Source organism: Ciconia boyciana, chromosome 2 (genome assembly GCF_034638445.1).
Source record: "Ciconia boyciana chromosome 2, ASM3463844v1, whole genome shotgun sequence".
Taxonomy (NCBI): Eukaryota; Metazoa; Chordata; class Aves; order Ciconiiformes; family Ciconiidae; genus Ciconia; species Ciconia boyciana.
In genome coordinates this window covers 29,981,830-30,002,716 of record NC_132935.1, presented here as the reverse complement: position 1 = coordinate 30,002,716, position 20,887 = coordinate 29,981,830, and the positions used below count along the sequence as shown (strand labels likewise).

At 38.9% G+C, this 20,887-nt stretch overlaps 1 protein-coding gene across 5 annotated transcripts in view; it reads left to right on the top strand.

Moving 5' to 3' along the window:
- The window catches only part of WWP1 (WW domain containing E3 ubiquitin protein ligase 1), a 64,205-nt gene that overhangs the window by 10,065 nt on the left and 33,253 nt on the right, over window positions 1-20,887 (top strand). For all 5 annotated transcript variants that reach the window (XM_072852269.1, XM_072852267.1, XM_072852266.1 and 2 more), the window contains 2 exons: window positions 16,136-16,226; window positions 19,956-20,094. In XM_072852269.1, coding sequence (XP_072708370.1) covers window positions 16,157-16,226; window positions 19,956-20,094 — 209 coding nt within the window. In that variant the 5' untranslated portion in view covers window positions 16,136-16,156. The remainder of the gene's footprint in view (window positions 1-16,135; window positions 16,227-19,955; window positions 20,095-20,887) is intronic.

The window sequence follows — 20,887 nt, the reverse complement described above, 5'->3', positions numbered from 1 at the left end:
GGTGATTGTGTAGCCTTTGAGCCAGCCAGTGTGGATAGCCTGAGTTCATGCTGCAGCCCTTTGCTCAGCAAGCACAGGAAATTGTGTCTTTTTCCTCTGCCTAGCTGTTGATTTTCATGGAGCTCATGGGAACTTAGTGTATCAGAGGGCATTACTTCTCAGTCTATTTTAACTGAATCTGGTGGTGAACAGATTCATTTAGAGGGATGGAGATGAAAGGAAGAGTGGGAAGAGGCAGGTGGACTGTATGAGTCATACATGTGATGTTTGCTTGGGAAACCAGGCTGAAAAGGTCTTTGCTAGTCTATAAGGTAAAACAGAACAGGCAGACATGTGCAGTGGAATCACAGTCTGTCATTTGTTTGGACCTCCTGCATAACACTCTGAAAAATAGGTTTTTTGTAAACCTCTGTAGTTGTACTATATTGTTTCTTAGACCCTACTATGAGGCTGGCAATCTCTTGTAGACAATGCATGGATCAATATTGCGTCATCTGAAGCAATGGTCAGTGAATGCACTTGAAAAAATACAGAAAATATTTTTGTATGTAGCTTGCTCTCCATGCCAACATGAGTGGACAAAGATTTGTTTTCTGAGGTGGGAGGGTGAGAACTGCATATAGGCTGGCTTAAGAAATATAAATATAGAAATTTTTGTATCAGACTTGGTGTGTGAAGAATATTAGAATTGCTCCAAAGGAGGGCAACAAAAATGGTGAAAGGACTAGAGGGTGTGACTTACAAGGAGCAGCTGAGGATATTCGATTTGTTCAGCTTAGAGAAGAGGAGACTTGAGGGGTGACCTCATTGCTGTCTACAACTTCCTCATGAGGGCGAGCAGAGAAGGAGGTGCTGATCTCCTTCTGGTGTCCAGTAATAGGATGTGAGGGAATGGCTTAAAACTGCGTGAGGGGAAGTCCAGACTGGATATTAGGAAGAAGTTCTTCACTGAAAGGGTGGTCAAGCACTGGAACAAGCTCCCCAGGGAAGAGGCCATGGCCCCAAGCTGTCAGTGGGCAAGAACAGAATAGGCTATTTCAGTTGGAAGGGACCTACAATGATCATCTAGTCCGACTGCCTCACCAATTCAGGGCTGACCAAAAGTTAAGCCTGTTGTTAAGGGCATTGTCCAAATGCGTCTTAAACACCGATAGGCTTGAGGCATCGACCACCTCTCTAGGAAGGCTGTTCCGGTGTTTGACCACCATCTTGGTAAAGAAATGCTTCCTAATGTCCAGTCTGAACCTTCCCTGATACAACGTTGAACCATTCCTGAGGGTCCTATCACTGGATACCAGGGAGAAGAGATCAGCACCTCCCTCTCCACTTCCCAGTCAGCAAACTTGCTAATGGTGCGTTCAACTCCAGCATCCAGATCATTGATAAAAATACTGAACAGAACTGGCCCTAGAATTGAGCCCTGAGGAACAGGGCCAACCAGATGTAGCCCCATTCAGTACAACCCTTTGAGCTCTGCCCCTCATCCAGTTCTTCACCCAGTGCACTGTGAACCTGCTCATCTCACAGTTGGACAAATTGTCCAGAAAGATGCTGTGAGGGACAGTATCAAAAGCCTTACTAAAATCCACAAATAATACATCCACTGCCTTCCATTCATCCACGAGGCAGGTAACCCTATCCTAGAAGGACATCACATTAGTTAAACAGGACTTTCCCTTTGCGAGCCTGTGTTGACTGTGCCTGATGATTGCATTATTCTTTAAATGCCTTTCAATAGTACCCAATATGATCTCCATAATTTTTCTGCGAACTGAGGTTAGACTAACAGGTCTGTAGTTCCCTGGGTCTTTCCTCACTTCCTTGTTGTAAATTGGAATAATATTGGTTACCTTCCAGTCAGCAGGGACCTCCCCCAACTCTCAAGACCTTTGACAGGTGATTGAGAGGGGTCCTGCCATAACATCTGCTAGCTCCTTCAGTACTCCGGGATGAATCCCATCAGGCCCCATGGACTTGTGAACATTCAGCTGATACAGCTGGTCCCTTACAATTTCAGTGTCCACAGACAGAAAGTCACTGTTCCCATACTCGTGGCCCTCTGACTTAGGGGACTGGGCAGCCCGAGGTCTATCAGTTTTAATAAAAACTGAGGCAAAAAAAGCATTGAATGCCTCCGCTTTTCTTCATCCCTATTAGTCAGATGGCTATCTTCAACAAGTGTCAGTCCAATGTTTTCTTTAGACCTTCTCTTGCTATTAATGTACTTAAGAAAAGCCCTTGTTATCTGAAACAACACTGGCCAGTTTCAACTCTAATTGAGCTTTGGCGTTTTGTGTCTTCTCCCTGCATATATGAAGCCTGGCTCTGTAATCTTCCTGCGAAGCCTGACCTTGCTTCCAGAGATCATACAATTTCTTTTTCCTCTTGAGCTCCGTGAGGAGTTCCCTGTTCAGCCCCGCTTGCTTGACTTACAACACACTGGAATTGCTTGTTCCTGTGCTTCTAAAAGGTGGTTCTTAAAGACTGACCTGCACTTGTGGGCTTCTAAGCCCTCAAAAGCAGATTCCCAGGGTACTCTGCTAAATAGCTCCCTGAATAGCATAAAGTTTGTTCTCCTGAAGTTCAGGGTAGCAACTCTGCTATCCTTTATTCTCATTACACTGAAAATTTTAAACGTGACCATTTTGTGATCACTGTGGCCAAGACAGCCACCTACCATCATATGTCCCATGAGTCATTCTCTATTCACAAATAACAAGTGAGTATTCACACAACAGCATCTTTCCTAGTTGGCTCACTGAGTACTTGTGACAAGAAGTTACCTTCCACAAACTTCAAGAATTTCCCAGACTTGCTCGTCACAGCAGTATGATATTCCCAGTTGATATTTGCGACGTTGAAATCTCCCATAAGGACAAGGGCTACAGATCCAGGGATTTCTCCTAATTGCCTACAGAATAACTCATCAGTGCTTACATCCTGGCTGGGCGATCGGTACTAGACACCTACTACTTCATCTCCTTTGTTTTCCATCACCCTAATCCTCACCCAGAAGCTCTCAACCACATCATCACTAACTGTTAAGGGCTGTACAGTCAAACCCTCCCTTACATGGAATACAACTCATCTGCCTCACCTGCCGTGCCTATCCCTCCTGAACAGCCTGTAGCCCTCCATTCCAGCACTCCAGTCATGGGACTCATTCCACCAAGTCTTGGTAATAAAATGATATCACAGCTCTGGGAACTGACCAATGCTTCCAGTTCAAGAAGTGTTCAGTGCTCATAGATACATCATTTAACTTTTAGGTTGCCCGGTGTGGAGTCAGGAGTTTGACTTGATGATCCTTGTTGGTCTCTTCCATCTCAGGATGTTCTGTGATTTTAAGAAGAAGGACAGTTTGCTTTCCAGTTCAGTTCTATGTAGGTCTGCTGTAGGGTTGGCAACTTGGAACTTAGTAACAACATATTGCAATGTATCATGGATGTTGAAGTATCTCTGGAGAAGCTGTTAGTTGTCAGGAGGAACTAATGCCTTGCCTTGCTGACAAGGCCTTGTAGACCATGAGGAGGAGACTGCTGAAGCTGAAATTCTACTAATGTCAAAGCAGATCCTAAGGAAGCCACTGGTATATCTATACCTGTCAATATGTGCTATGGGCTCGGTGAAAATATGAGAAATGAAATGCTACTGTGTCGCTTACTGTTTTGGCTGGTCTGAAGATTCACTCCAAAAAGCATGTTGATGATAACAGAAAGTATGAGGACTTTCTCACAGCTTTATTCTCCTTTGTTTTATTGAGGTTGGATTTACTACTTAACATTTTTGGGTCTTTTTTCAGTCCTCTCAGCCTCAAGTAATTCCCTTTTTTTGAAAATGCTTGTCAGCTACTCCTAGGTAAAGGAGTGAGGAATATTGTTGGTTGAACATGGTTTTGGTAGTACTTGTGAGTTTTAACAGGAAAAAGCAAGGCATTCTGCTGGCAGAAAAGGACCTGGTGGTCCTGGTGGACACCAAGTTGAACATGAAGAAGCAATGTGCCCTGGGGACAAAGATGACAAATGGCGTCCTGGGCTGCATTAGACAAAGAATTGCCAGCAGGTTGATGGAAGCAATCCTTCCCCTTTATTCAGTGCTGGTAAGGCCACACCTGGAGTCCTGTGCCCAGCGCTGGGCTCCTCAGCACGAGAGAGACATGGACATACTGGAGAGAGTTCAACAAAGGGCCATGAAGATGATTAAGGCACTGGAGAACCTCTCCTTTGAAGAAAGGCTGAGAGAGCTGGGACTGTTCAGCCTGGAGAAGACTCGGGGGGACCTCATCAATGTATATAAATTCCTGAAGGAGGGTGCAAAAAGGACAGAGCCAGGGTCCTTTCACTGGTGCCCAGTGACAAGACTGGAGGCAATGGGCGCAAACTGAAACACAGAAGGTTTCCTCTGAACATCAGGAAGCACTTTTTCACTGTGAGGGTGACCAAGCACTGGCACAGGTTGCCCAGGGAGACTGTGGAGTCTCCATCCTTGGCGATATTCAGAAGCCCGCTGGACATGGTCCTGGGCAGCTGGCTTTAGGTGGCCCTGCTTGAGCAGGGAGGTTGGACCAGATAACCTCCAGTAGTCCCTTCCAACCTCAACCATTCTGTGATTTTGTGATTTGGGGTTATATGTAGTGAATGTGTCATTTATAGGATGAATGTTTGGTGCTAAGAGCATTTTCATTGGACCATTGCCTTAAAAAAAATTTTCCAATGTTCACTATTAGCATAGAATATGTCCTACAGTTACAAATGTTTTCAACAGCACTTACTACCGTCCTTTCAAGTTTTCCAGATCCATTTTTTGTGTAGGTAATAGTTAGAAGTTTGATGGGATAAGTTTTGTTTTTTTTTTTTAACATATATATTTTTTTAAACTCACCAATAGCCAAGGAAGAAACTATTAGTAAGTAGAAGTAAGTAGTAAAGGGATCTGCAGGAATCTTATAATCTTGATAAGTAGCTAAGTATTCTGTTAAATAGTTTAAAGTTGCTAGTTTTTCTTTTTAATAAATGGTATCCTAGAATTTTGGAGTTTTTTTAAGGTGAAGACCTGCATTTCAGTCCATCAATATTTGTTTGAGTGAAGTTTAAAACCAGCAGTCTGAATGGAAAGGAATCAGTTAAGAAATTTACTTGCATCTGAGATAAGTAAATGTCTTTTTAATTTTTTAATTTTTGTTCTTTGTTCTTATTTTCACATCAAGAAATTTGCTTCCAACCTTATACTTTTTGATTTTGTTTTAGAGGAGTCATGACTCCCCCCCCTCCCTCCCTTCTCCTCCCCCCCCCTCCCTTCTCCCCCCCCCCACCTGTTGAAGGTAAACCCTTTTTTGAGAATTGAAGAGGAAAATTGGAAAGTTAAGTTTTCATTGGTATATCAACAATTTCATTGCTTTTAAAAGCTGTCTCTTCTGTTTCAGATTATTGTATAACTCCTTTACTATGCTGTTTTAGGAACTGTATTATCCTAAAAGCGGCTATACTGTCTCTGATTTTTCTATTTCTGGTTTTACCACCACTTAATAACATCTTTTTTTGTTTTTATCTTGTGCTTTTATGGTAGTGGCTTTTTTGATAATGTAAAGAGGCCAATTGTTCCAACGCTGCTAAAGGTTTTGGACAAGTGACCAGTGATTTCAGGAGGCTGTAGGGGTCAGAATCTCTGTGTACTGTAGCTGTTCTGATCTTCTGGAGTGTGAGGTGTGGGAAGGAGGGATGTTCTTGGGAGGCTTTGCCCATGGTGGAGCATGCAGTACAGGGTGACAAAGCAATTGTCTTTGGGCATCTTTCAGGAAAAAGACAGTTGTTCTGTGTTGGGGAGAGTAGGAAATCGACCACACTTCTAGTCCTGCCTCCAGGCCCTCTTTTTCCACTGAAGGAACAAGGAGGTTGTTGCCAGCAGCATTATCCCATCTTGAAAACAGAAGTGTGTGTATGTGGAGGCAGAACAGGAAGGGAATGTCTGAAGTGTAGAGCACAAATTCGTATTGCTAATACTATGATAGTGCACGTATTGTTCAGTTTTACATCTAACAGAATTGTGACATTACTGTGGTAGCTTCAGGTAATCCAGCACTAAATAATACTGATAAAGGCATTATTGTGTTGTTGGATAGCTTGTTAATCTGAACCTAAACCATTTTTGGTTTACTTTTTTTTATTTTAAGGATTTCTTGCGTGTAGGACAATAATCAAAGTCACATGTCCTTTCTGGTGTTTGTGTTTACACTTTGTAACAAGGAAAAGTAACTATTGTTAGTATTGTTATTTTCCCATGACTCTCCATAGAACTATTTATTATGTTAAATAGCTGTAGGTTTTAGGGTTTCAGTTCACTTATTTCTTCCCCACCCTATCCTTCTTCCTCCAACCTTTCCTACCTTTTTGCTTGGGGGGGGGGAGGGCAGGAAAAGCCTTGAATAGATGAGCTTCCTTGTTTAAAAAAAAAAAAAATCTATTGAGAAAAGATTTTTCTGTGTTTCCATTCTTGTTTGAAATATATTCTTTGATATAGGAAAAATAATATTGATAGCATTATGGTGATTTTGTCTAGCCAACTCAATTCTTACTTATGCTTACAGTAAACTGAATTAAAGATATTAGTGGGGAGGTTAGTAATATTTAGGCATTTTGCTGATCTACTTACTTTGTTGTTGCTCAGTGCATTTATACAACTAGATCTTGAGTTTTCTTATTCTGGTTTTGAGCATTCAGGAAGACTTTCAATTCAACAATGCTCATTCATGGTGTAATCTGCTCGTGTATTTTTTCTTTTCTATTATCCACCATGTTCTATATTATTTCTGGAACAGAAGTGTCAGATTAGCAAGAGAATAAATCAGTGGTCATTAAAGCACCATCAGTAAGCCCAAATACATTGTGATTGACTATAACTCACTTTAAATTACAATTATATTTATTTTCAGTTCAGTCTTCTGTCTTGTATCAGATGAAACTGCAGTCAGTTTCAGCTGAGGGACACAGTGACTTGTGAAATTCTCTACCACAGCTTTATGGATGGCTTCTGAATTCCTGGCTATGTCATTCTGTTTGGTTAGAGGTTTTTTTTGTTTGTTTGTTTGTTTGTTTTTAGTGGGTTGACCTTCTGTAGGTAATTGTGAGGGGGGAGAGCATGCATCTTGGATAAATATTCCCTTGATACTTTCCTAATTTACAGATCTTCTGATTTAAAGTTAAATTGAAAAGCCATGTTGTGTAACTTTTTGTTTCTGCAGATTTAACATTATTCCTATATTTTAACTGTTTTGTGTGTTTGTGTGATAGGATCTTCCATCCGTTGTTGTTGTGGTTTAACCCCAGTCAGCAACTAAGCACCACACAGCCACTTGCTCACCCTACCCCCAGGTGGGATGGGGGAGAGAATCGGGGGGGAGGGGGGGAGTAAAACTCATGGGTTGAGATAAAGACAGTTTAATAGGACAGCAGAGGAAGAGAAAATAGTAATAATAATGATAAAAGAATGTACAAAACAAGTGATGCACAATGCAATTGCTCACAACCCACTGACTGACGCCCATCCCATCCCCGAGCAATGATCGCTGTGCCCCCAGCCAACTCCCCCAGTTTCTATACTGAGCATGACGCCATATGGTATGGAATAGCCCTTTGGCCAGTTGGGGTCAGCTGTCCTGGCTGTACCCTCTCCCAGCTTCTTGTGCACCTGGCAGAGCATGGGAAGCTGAAAAGTCCTTGACTAGCATAAGCACTACTTAGCAACAACTAAAACATCAGTGTGTTATCACCATTATTCTCATCCTAAATCCAAAACACAGCACTATACCAGCTACTAGGAAGAAAATTAACTCTATCCCAGCTGAAACCAGGACAGTTATGAAATGATATCACAGGTAATTAGACCCTACTATCTTTAACTTGGTACAGTTTTTTTTGTTTTACTCCTATCTTGACTCCTGTGGTATCATATGAGTAAGGAAAGGACTTTCTGTGTTGGTTGTTGTACTCTTCTACATCTGAGTTTCTTGGTTCTTCGTGAAAAATATCCTCAATTACTGATTCAAAGCATCAGTCAATTTATAAATACATGTTCGCTGCTCCAGTTCACTGCTCCTTTTTAGCTTTCATCTTCACAACGAATACCATCGCTTGTTTCTATATAGCACAATAGTAAGCCTCAACAGGGCGGATTCATTACCAAATAGATAATGTCATTTAAAATGCATCTGCTTAAATGCCATGAATAAGTAAATCATCTACTAGAGACTGAAAAATAAATTAAAGAAACATCCACTAGTGTGGTTGTCTTTTATTTCTGGTGGTTTAATAGCATTTGGAGATTTAGAGCAAATTTATAAATGCTGTTATTGTTAACTATACTGTCTTTCATGAAACTGTTGATTCACATGAATTAGGAAATGATCCTTTAATTTTTTTAATGGACTACTATGTCAGCCATTCCGTGGTTTTGCTAGGGTCTTATTTTGTCCTAATTGATCTGTAGTTACCCAAAATAATTTATACAACTGAAGTAATACTAATTTTTAAAATATCTGTTATAGAGGTTAATAAACAGATTGTACTCTTCCCGTTGATGTAATGGTTATGTATGATGAGGATGGTTTAGACAGAAGCGTTGTGATAACTATGATCTTTATGTAGCTCTCAAGACTCTCTCAATTCATTTTTGGTGTCCAGGAATTTTGAGGGGGGAGGTTGTATGTGTCAGTGAAACAGTTCTGAAAGTAAAGCTTCACATCCTTTAGAGCAATGAAATTTCACCTAGAACTTGAATAAAGAGATGTAGCAAGTTCAGGAATGTGTGGTGACTGTAGCCCTGTTAGAATTAATCCCCTGATTTTCAGGAAGATTATAACTACAGGGATGGTGACTCTTACATTGCTGTATGTAATCCTTTTTTTAAGATTATACAGAGATAACCTCAAAGATTTTAACCCTTAATCAACGTGCTCAGTAGCCAAACTGGACATTCATTTTGAGTAACAAGAAAAAAGGATTTAGGGCTGAGGGAAAAAAAAGTGTGTGCATTGTGCAAGAAAGCAGTAAATAGTGCCCATAGGATATAGCGTTCCCTTGCCCGTTAATGGTTAGGGCTTGCATTATTTTAAATAAAACTTTTAAAAATTGTTTATTTAAAAAAAACCCTTATTTCAGTGCTTCTTCACCACCTGTTTTTCTTTCCGGTATAGGCTTTCTTGCAAATTAGATCAAGAAAGTACTGGTATTTTCCTTTTGATGTTATCCCTGGTTGTGGAAACTTCTCAGTCCTCCAAATGAATATCATCATAACTTCACTTCATGTAATTGCTATCCCATCCCTTCCTTCACCAAGATCAGACAACTTGTTTAGTTGAAATTTTGATTATTTTTGGCCATGCAGATATAGTTTCTTCTGGCTGATAAAGATGGGAGGCTGCTAGTCCTTGAAACTTCCAGTTTTTCAGTATTTGAAGAATTTCTAGCTGTAGAACTTCTTTTAATCTTTCTCAGTTTATGAAAATTTTTACTTCTAATGAGGCAAGAGAGTGATGGTGTAATCCCATCCTAGTGCAAGTCTGTCAGTCCCTCTGCTATGTGACTTCTTTACTGTCCCTGCTTAGTTTCATGCAGTGTATGCTTGCTCTCTCTGCTGCAACCTTGCCCCCCAGAAACCTGAGATTTTTGGAAACATTTATGTCAATGCTATTCTTTTAATTCAGTAACCTTTATTTTTGTTTTCTATATGTCCTGATGTATTTATTGATGATGAGCTGATTTACGTCCAGTCTTTATTGTTTTTACACTGCTCTTTCATTGTCTTTATTCTCCCAGTAGTGCTCTTCATGTCCTGTCTTTTTCTTGAATATGACAGTCAGTACTAGTACCTTACACAATGTCACTAATACTGTTTTTATCACTACTGCAAACAGTTCATGTGATAAACAGGGTTGTTGTCCCGTGTCCCATCCATCCCCCCCACCATGGCTGCATCATGATAGTGATTTTCCTATCAAAGTCTGAGGGGCTAAGTTTTGGATTATGCTTATCTTCTTCGATTGTGCAGCAGTGTTTGTCATATATCCAGACCAGCCTTCAGGGAGTAATAGGTGTCTAAAGCTCTAGATAAGTTCCTTCATCTTGTACAATGTAACTTGTCCAACTTTTCTTCCTGAAGGCTTTGTTTACCTGGAAGAAAGGCAGAAAGACATGTTCGACTGAGTGTGACCCAGTGTGCATCAGGCAGTGAAGACTTTCTTTTGTTTATTTGTTTTTTCAGTAATAAGATAAGAGTAGCTTTTTGGATCTTGAATGGCAATTACAAACATCATGATGTGAGCAGGCTCTCTCTTCTCCCAGGAGAACCAACCTGCATCAGAGCTGGTTAGACAATAACCTGTTAATTTCATTTAAGAATGTCAGTAGCTGAGTTTGGGTAGTTACTGATTAAAAGAACTGATAACTGAAGCCTTAAATAATTCTTTTTGATGTATTCCTGAAAAAGAAGTTACTAGAAAAAACAATTGTTTAGTTTTCTTCTTTTGACTCAGAGAAAATGTAATGTTTCCTTCCCCCTTAATTCCTAACCAGTTCTTAATTCCTAATCAGTTAAACAAGGATTGGGGGGGGCTGCAGCTTTGGAATATTTGGAACATGATGAGACCAGGATCAGTCAGTTCAACTAATTTGCTCTGTTCAGTAAAGCCTTTTTAAATATAAAATATAACCTAACACTTTCTTCATGTATTGTTGATAAAGAGCTATGTTTATTTAAAAAACTTCAGATGCTTTTTTTGCACTTGCATATATTTTAATTTGTTTTTCTAAATACTATTTGACATAGATGTTAATGCAGTATTTTGTTTACAACATACTAAAAATTTGGAACTGCAATCATTGCTGTGTAAATGTACTTAGGTGTATCATATTGGCAAGAATATAAGATAGACTTCTATTATAGAAGGATGTTCATGTTACAGGGGCGGAAACAGAACATTGGGGCACTCTTGACACGGGATGCAGTCATGTAGTTATTGCAGAAACATGCAGCCCCTCAGCCAACCCCAAGCCTAACTTTGTTTTGTCTCCTCTGTTGGGATCTCCCTGGCATTGTCATAATTTCTCCCAGGCATCATGGTCATTTTTTCCTTCAAGGGGAAAGATGCAAAGCTAAGTGTAATGAATTCTCACTTCCCTGTTATCAGGAGATTGGCAGCCATGTGTTTGCCAAATGCAGTTAGCAGCTTAGTAGCAAGCAGAGCCAGAAACTCAGGTTAGGGCAGGTGGTATGCCTTGCAGATAAACCAGCACCTGAAACCTGAAGTCTGAGGATATTAGGCAATGAACTGTGTGAGGACTTTGGCACAGTTTATTTCTTTATTTCTATATTTATTTTGCTTTGTGCATGCTAGGAATAGAGTTAAAAAAACCCACAAAACCCAACCAACCAACCAACTAAAACAAAAAAGAAAACCCCTAGCATTTTAGATCTATGCAGGTTGAACAGTAGGAGGAAAAAAAACCAGTAAAAATAATCATAATTTGTCAGTTACAAAAGTATGCCTAAACTAATTTTTTAATGTATGCTTAGAACTAGATTGCAGATCTTGATTTCTTGTCAAGGATTTGAGTTTACTTGCCACAGAATTGATTGCATGTGTTGCTCCTTTAACATCTTCTGTATTGGTGGCCTCCAAAGTCGGGTGCACAAGACCATCCATTGAAGTGCGGGAAGAAAATATTAGGACTTACATTTTATCTGAAAAATAAGAAAGAAATTAAGCTCTATTTAATATACGTATTGACACTGGTACCCTCACTTGGTCCATATGTCAGATGATCCTGTGTCATGTATGGTTCGTGAGGTGTCCTGAGGGTGCATTTAGTATTCCACAGTGTGGAGGGGTCACAGTAGCACCTTCACTTGTTCATTTGCTTTCAGTGTATTGCAATGTATGCAGTTTACGTGTGCTCGGTTAAGTGGATTTATGGATTATATTATTCAGTTTTAACTAAACTAACCCTCACAAAACGGGCAAGTGGCTTAAAAAAATTCCTGCAGAGAGACCATGGATTGAAATTAATACTAATAGTGTGAGCACAAGTGAACAATAAGAACATGGCAGAGCTGACCTTCTCCTACTCCTAGTATGAGCTCCTGGTCAGCCTCATCAAGAGGTAAAAACAATGGCAATTAGATCTGACAAGATGTTGACCAAAAAAATTCGGGTTTATCAAGAAGGCTATTTGGAATATGGATGTACATCCACTATCGTTAATGATGAACCTCACCCTAAGAGAATATTGTACCTTCAGATATCATCTAATGATAGTAGGAGGCCATCACAATTAGCAAGACATTTAAAAACTAAGCATCCAGAACATGAAAAAAACTGTAGAGATTTGTCTTCAGCAATGTTTGAAGTCATGCAATACTCAGTCCAGTACTTTACAAGATTTCACTAAACTTAATGATAGATCTTTAAAAGCTTCTTTTGAGATTTCTCAATAGCGAAAGACATAGAAGCCACATACCATTGGGGGAAACACTTGATCTTCCTGCTGCAGTAAAAATTTCTGAAATAATACAGGGAAAACAATAAAGGTGACAAACTAAAATGCATGCCTTTGTCAGCAGATACTGTTGAAAGATGTCTGGAAAACATTGCCAAAGATTTGAAGAAACAGATATTAGGAAAAATTCCACAGTGCGGGAGGCTTGCTATACAGTTGGATGAAAGTATAGATGTTTGTAATGTGGCTCAGGTTACGGTAGTTGCTAGCTTCTGGGTCAATAATTAAATACACAAAGAACTGAGTCACTAAGGAAGGATGTACCAGAGAAGATACATTCTTAACAGTAAATGACTTCTTTAATAACAACATTTTTTTTAAATGGAAAAACTGTGCAAATGTAACCACTGATGGAATGGCTGCTTTGACTGAAGTAAAAAGGATTCTGGGGTAAGGTTATGTGGAGAGCACTGCATGTGGAATTCATTCACTGCATCATGCGTAGGCAAGCAACAAGGAAGTTGGAGCCAGAAGTGCACAAAATGCTGCAGGATGTCATCAGTGTGGTTAATTGTATGAAAATAAGACTTTTAAATAGTAGAATGTTTACAATAATTTGTAATGACATGGGGACTGACCAGGAAAATCTTTTGTACCATGCAGAGGATCGCTAGTTATCATTGTGCTTAGAAGAGCTGTAAAACGTAAAGATTAATTACATGTTTTTCTTTCACAAAAAGATGAATATTCTGAATTTGATGACCTATTCTGTGATGACAAGTGGCTGTCAGCCATATGATGACTAACAGATATTTTAAAAAAAATAAAGACACTTTATGTGTCCCTTCAAGGTGAAGGTGATGTTTTAACAATGAGCAAGAAGGTGACTGCTTTTTGAAAGAAACCCCTGCTATGGAGAGGCCATTTTGAAAATGGATGTTTGGACATGTTTCCATCATTGTTTGATTTTGTTGCCAGAAAAGATGTGTACAATCTGTAAAAACTCTCATATCTGTATACTTAAACTTGGAAACAGAATTTCCTCAGCTGTTTGTCTTCCAAATGAAGAGTTTCAGGGGGTTTTGAACCCATTTGTTAAAAATATAAAACTGCAACACCTTCCATTAGTTTGCAATAACAACTGATTGATATCAGGGAAGATGGAAATTTACTGGCCAAATTTCAAGAAAAACCTTTGTATAATTAGTGGATGGGAATGAAAAATTAGTATCGTGATTTAGTAAGTGCAGCCAGTGATGCACTTTCATTTGGATGTATGTATCTTTGTAAATTGTCTTTTCCAGCTATGACAGCCATTAAAACCAAATATAGAAATAAATGGAATTTAGGACCATATCTTCAGATCACTGTATTACAAAGTGTTAAGCCAACATTTTAAAAAATGATGAAACCTATTCAATCACATGGTTCTCACAAAAAAACCCAGTAAATTTTTTAGCGAGAGCAAAAAGGTTTTTTGTACCATTAATAATAAAAATTATTTTAAAATACTGTTTATTTCATCTTTATCTCATCCTTTTTAATTTCTATTTTTATATGTTTTATAATGCACAGAATATACTAGTACAGTAATACCTGTATGTAATTTATAAATAAATATACACATATTGCGGGTGCGCACTCAAAAATTTTGTGATAGAGGTGCATGATCAAAAAGGTTTGGTGACAACTGTTCCCATATTATTATTGATACCAATTAATGTTCACAGAAATAAATATATGGAAGTTCATCCAGATCATGGAAAGTGTATTTTAAATGTATGTATTCTTTTCTCATGAGAAGTAGTTGTCTGATAGAAACAGAATATTTTACTTCTAGCTTTCAGGTGTGGTAATTCAGGAGGACAGGAGTGATGTTGTCTCCATGTGCTTCAAGTGCTGGGATGCCCCAGCTAAGATCAGAGCCACACTAGTTGCCGAATTATAAGATGGGGTGGTTCTTGTAAATTGCTTACTGTCTCAAGTGATTAGTGGGTGGAGAACAGTGGTATAGAAAGCTGTCATGGTTTCACCCCAGCCTGCACCACACAGCTGCTCACTCACTCCCCCCCGCTGGGATGGGGGAGAGAATCGGAAGGCAAAAAGTGAGAAAAGGGTTGAGATAAAGACAGTTTCATAGGTAAAGCAAAAGCTGTGCACACAAGCAAAGCAAAACAAAGAATTCATTCACTCCTTCCCATGGGCAGGCAGGTGTTCAGCCATCTCCAGGAAAGCAGGGCTCCATCATGCATAACTGTTACTTGGGAAGACAAAATGCCATCACTCCAAATGTGCCCCCCTTCCTTCTTCTTCCCCCAGCTTTATATGCTGAGCATGATGTCATATGGTATGGAATATCTCTTTGGTCAGTTGGGGTCAGCTGTCCCAGCTGTGTCCCCTCCCAGCTTCCTATGTATCCCCAGCCTACTCGTTGGTGGGGTGGGGTGAGAAGCAGAAAAGGCCTTGACTCTGTGTAAGCACTGCTCAGCAATAACGAAAACATCCCTGTATTATCAACACTGTTTTGAGCACTTTTGTGGTTTAAGCCCAGCCGGCAACTAAGCACCACACAGCCACTCGCTCACTCCCCCCCGGTGGGATGAGGGAGAGAATCAGAAGAGTAAAAGTGAGAAAACTCGTGGGTTGAGATAAAGACAGTTTAATAGGTAAAGCAAAAGCCATGCATGCCAGCAAAGCAAAACAAGGAATTCATTCACTACTTCCCATCGGCAGGGAGATGCTCAGCCATCTCCGGGAAAGCAGGGCTCCATCACGCATTAATGGTTACTTGGGAAGACAAATGCCATCACTCTGAACATTCCCTGCTTCCTTCTTCTTCCCCAGCTTTATATGCTGAGCATGACGCCATATGGTATGGAATAGCCCTTTAGTCAGTTTGAATCAACTATCCTGGCTGTGTCTCCTCCCAGCTTCTTGGGCACCTGGCAGAGCATGGGAAGCTGAAAAGTCCTCGACTAGCGCAGCAATAACTAAGACATCTCTCTATTATCAACACTGTTTTCAGCACAAATCCAAAACATAGCCCCATACCAGCCACTATAAAGACAATTAACTCTATCCCAGCTAAAACCAGGGTAAGCACAAATCCAAAACATAGTCCCATACTAGTTACTATAAAGAAAATTAACTCTATCCCAGCCAAAACCAGCACAAAAGCTGATTGCAAATCTAGGGATAGAATTCAGATGTTGTCTGAATCACTTGCATTATTGCTTGAGTGTATCATTCTGGGGACAGCTTGCTTTTCAAGCATGTAAACGTTTCAGATGTTTTGTTCATTTGGAGTTGTTGGTGCTTAGCTCATCTGAAATGAGAATATAAGCTTACCTTCTGGGTATAGGAATATTGATATATCACAGCTGAATTTTTTTTCTTGCCTTACACTGTTGTTCTAAACTATGTCAGTGTTTGCATTACTGAAGTGTCTTGGCACCCTCAAAGGTAATGTGGGACAAATTTCTAAAGTAATTTGTTTTTTTAACTGTTGTTATGAAATAATGCATTCTGCCATACCTAAGTAACATTTGGTAACTTGCTGATTAGTTGATCATTTTATTTAATAGTTGTAATAACATGCAGGGATAAGTAGTTTTTAATAAGCTACCTGTGTGCTTTTTTTTTTTTAGGCTAAAGCCTAAACCTCTGACATGGCCACAGCCTCACCAAGATCTGATACAAGTAACAACCATAATGGAAGATTACAGATGCAAGTAACAGGCAAGTAGTGATTTGTATCATGGTGATATTTACAGTAAAACATATGTATTCTAAAAAAGTAGTCTTTGAAATAAATGTAAAAAATTGATCAGTATAATTAGTATTTTATTTAATAACTTGAATGTTACAGTTAAGAATATGACTATAATATATGTAGGTGAATTGAAGCTAGATAGGGGTTATGCAATAAGTTGGGTGACAGGGTTTAATGATCTCTTCAAATTAAAAAAAAAAAAATTCAATACAACAGCAGGGACAAATGTAAGGAATTTTGCTTGGGAACAACTAATTAATGGCAGAAATTCCATAGGGGGGACATATATTATTGAAATACTACAAAAAAGATGGGCGGTTGTAGTGAACCCCAAGCTGAAAATGGGTGCAATGTTATAGTGAAGCTGGAGAAGAACTGGAGGAGATCACAAAATCTGCTAGCCCTTCAAAAGATTAAGGGCTTTGATTACATACCAGGTAAACATCTGTTGAGAATAATAAAGGTATTCTGTATTATCCTTAGGGCAGCCATATGGAACAATTTAGGTTGAAAGGGACCTTTGGGGATTTCCTAGTTCACTCATCTGCTGAAGGCAGGGCTACCTTTGAAGTTGGATCAGGTTGCTCAGGGTATCGTCCAGCTGAATTTTCAGTATCTCAGAGGCTGTAAATTACCAGCTTTCCTGGGCACCTTGTTCTGGTGATAAACCACATCACTGTGAAATGTTTTTCCTTCTATCCAATTGGAATTTACTATGTTGCATCTTGTGACTGTTTACTTTTTTCCTTTTGCTGTGCTGGTTCTCATAGTTTGAGGCAGAATTCAGCCATCACAGTATCTGCTGGAAGGGAAACACAGTGGGCTACAAGCAGTTCTGGAAATTTCTGATTGTGTTGGGGACACTTTTTTCAATAGATGTTGAACAGGCCAAGTAGGTTGTGCATTTTGCTACTTGTATAAGAACTGGTCAGGGATGTGACAGTTGGTGTCAGTCTTAGCTGCTCTTTCTGTGGGATGGCAGAGCAGAACAAAGACTTGTTATAGTCCAAAGATAAGCAAAATGCGTCTAGGTAAACAAGTTTGATAGCTAATTATGACAGTGTTACAGTAGTTAAAAATGAAAATGTTACCAGCAAGTAGTTAGATATTGTGCATAAATATATATGCACATAAATGTATGTGTGTGTATGTATGTATATAAGTATTATTTTACCATTGATAAATAACTTGAACTTTCCAGGGATCCTGAGAAATCTGGGAACCCTGAAGTAAGAATGAATGCATGACGAAGAATATATTAAGGCTGTCTTGAACAAAATTTGAAAAAAAACTAAGATACCATGTCTTAAAAAAAGCTGCATCTCAAGAAAGATACATCATGCTGGATGGTCCAAAGATGCCCAGGTTATCTGAGAAAAAAGACATTGCTGGAGCATCCCCAAAATGGATATTTTATCAAATTAGATAAGAGGGGAACCTTAAAACCGATTAACCTTGTGCAAGGATCGCATAAGTTGATAACGTGATGAATCATCAAAACTGGCAATAACTAATAGCATAGATGGAGCTACCTGTACGTTGAATATATATAACTGTAACAAACTGAGTTACACAAATGACCTATAACTTCAGATCTGTGTATGCAGAAATTATCATTTTGATATTCTGTACTGTACTGCTCCTTATGTAAGTAGTCTTGTATTTTTCTGGCACTGGAGCTTCTCTTGACTTCAAGAGATCTGGTTCAAGGATCAAAGTGGGAAGAAATCTGTACAATTTTTAGGATTAGTTTTCTGAAGGTTTCATTCTCTAACCAGTCTTTATTGCAAGATCAGACCATCGCCAGTGGCATTACAGGGAAAGAAGTGAGAGACAGAGGAGTTTGGGACTGTAGTATTGGTGACCTACACTGCTTTATGCTCAGATTAGTTTATGCTGCTGTAGAATCTAGACTTATATTTCAAGAACTCTACTTAAAAAGCACTTTTATAAAGGCAGCGAGTAGCGTATACTCATTTTGTAGACAAGGAAATTCATATGGAGCGGTGACTTGTTTGAGTTTGCACAGTTACAGCATGTTCCTGACAAGTTTTGCCGTCAGTATTTTTTCAAATATACTTGGCAAGATATCTTGTCTTGTTAGTTCTTTTTGAAGTCTTTTGCTACTATTTGTTACTTACTCCTAATTTTTTTGAAAGAAGTCCTAACCCAGAAATGATAATGGTTTCCTTTCATGTTTGAGGACTCAAAACTTGATGACTTAAAACATAACCAGATAAAAGGGGGGAAAGTAAAAGGAAGCTTGAATATTATGACTAAATACCTGTATTTTAACAAATGTTGCAGTTGCTTTTAGAAAGCAAAATATGGAGAAAAAAAATGTGGAAGAAGTAGAGGTTGTTAAAGCTTAAAAATATATCATGATTTCAGATGAAAAAATATGACATGTGTGGAATTATGTTTTTAGTCTTCTACATTTAATCTTTCATCATTATCAAGGCTGCAGTTCCCTTTTATGACACATGACGCATGACTTAGACTGGATTTTTCAAATGTGAGGGAGTTAAGTGTGCACCTTTTAATTGAAATTAAGTAGAAGTCTGTGGCTAATGCCTTTAGAATCTTGGATGGTTGCATCCCGCTAACTTTTAACTAACTAATGCATATGTCTCAGAATACTGTAATCCAGAAATACAGGACAGACCTTTTTTGTCTCCCTTTCGGACAGTTTAGTTAACTTCCACTTATTTTTCAATTAGCAAGTACCATACAGAAAAGTAACAGAGAAGGATTATTTCCAAGTGGCTGAAAATGCTCAGCTTTGCTTTAGTTTGAAAGTGAAGGGACAGAGAATCACACTGAAGTACGGGAGGAATGAGAGAGAAGGCATAGCCAGCAGGTAGGTACAGCTGTGAGTCCATCAGTGTGGTCTTCTGAAGACAACATCTGCCTGAAATAGAATTTAAAATGTTGGCAGTTAGGCTACTGTTGGTTTTTATAATGACTTCCTCAGCTGGGTGAGGAAGTGGGAGAACAGATTTATGTTCAGGAGCACTGAGGACCTCACCAGTGATTTGGAGGTAAAAAATAATTTCTTTGGTCATTTACTATTTCTTAATTGTTGAATATTTAGCTGAAACTTTTAAGTTCATCTGCAATGCTGTTTAAACAGGGGAAATTGGAGAATTGATTTCTTACTTTTAACAAACTGATGTGTTATACCACAGGTTAACCACACAGGTAATATAGGCAAGGCAATGAAGCTCTGTATACAGGGTTTGCTATACAGGGACATTTTGAAATAGGCCTGAACTGCATATGCTTTCATAACTACATATAATTAAAAAAAAAAAAGTCTGCCTGATAATCTCTCAGATGTATCATACTTAGATATTTTTCAGTTAAGGGAAGAGTAGGAATAACAATGAGAAAATAAACAAAAGAACCCACATGATTTTCAGTGTTTATCCCTAAAATAATTGTTGTGCTGTCTCTCCAACCCATCCTGCCAGTACGTGGTGAAGAGAATGTGTCACACTTGGTTTCAACTATCTGACAAAGTAGATTTTGAAAATAAAAGCCACCATTTTAAAGTTGACCTCTTTATGTTCAGCAGAAGTAGAAAAGGTGAGGAATAACATTGCCATGCTGTGTTTCATGCATTGTGTAGGCAGTACATTTTCTGTTTTTCATCAACAGGATGCTGTTATAGATAAAGCAATGTATTTTATTAGTTTCTAGTGCCAAACTGAAACGGAAAAAGAATTGGTTTGGAACAACTTTCTACACGGAATTAACTGCAGATGGAGAAATTAAGAAAACGGCAAAATCAAGTAGTTCTTCAAATCCAAAATGGGATGAGCAGCTGACAGTGTAAGTAGATTTTTTGGTTGTTTAATACTATTTATTAGGCAGACATTGCAGGGAAATATTTACTCAGCTTGGCTGCCTACATAGTTTTCTCTGGCTGTTGATGACTAATTGCAGACATAAGATGATATTTATCTCAAATGACTTTTTTTTTTTCTCAATTCTTACAATGTTTTGAGAATATTTTTGTATAGAGAGTGTTCCTTGTGTACAGTTGTTATACATGGTTTACTCTTGATATTTGTTAGCACTGTGGACTGTTCAGGTTTAAGATTCCTCTCTAGAAGATGTTACTAGCTATAACTATGTCATTCTCAACTTTAAAAGGAAAAAAATCTCAGCTGGATAAGTAGTAGTTATGAAGAAGGTCACTTTTTCCTTTGAATTTCCTAATGAAGGGATGCACGTGCAAAAACAATTTACTGCAAAGTGACCTTGCAACTTATCTTAGTATTTGCCCTTTTTAATCTTCTTGTGGTTTAATTTGGTTTAACTGTGCTACAGGTGTAGATATACCTGAATATGACTGTGAAGAACTGGCAATCTTGCACTGTGCAATTGACCAGAATGCATTGTTATGCAAGCAAGATTGTACTGCTTCAGATTTGGGTGTGGAAACAGCATAGCTACTATCGAGTGGCATTGAGCGTGGGCGAGTACGTTTTACGGCATCTGACCCGTCTTTGTGCAATAGCCAGCTTTGTTAGTAGTAGGACCCATGCCAGGTTCCTATAACTAACAGTGATGGAGAGTGGGGAGTGGTACAGCATACCTAGCTTTGGGGAACTGTTTGCTT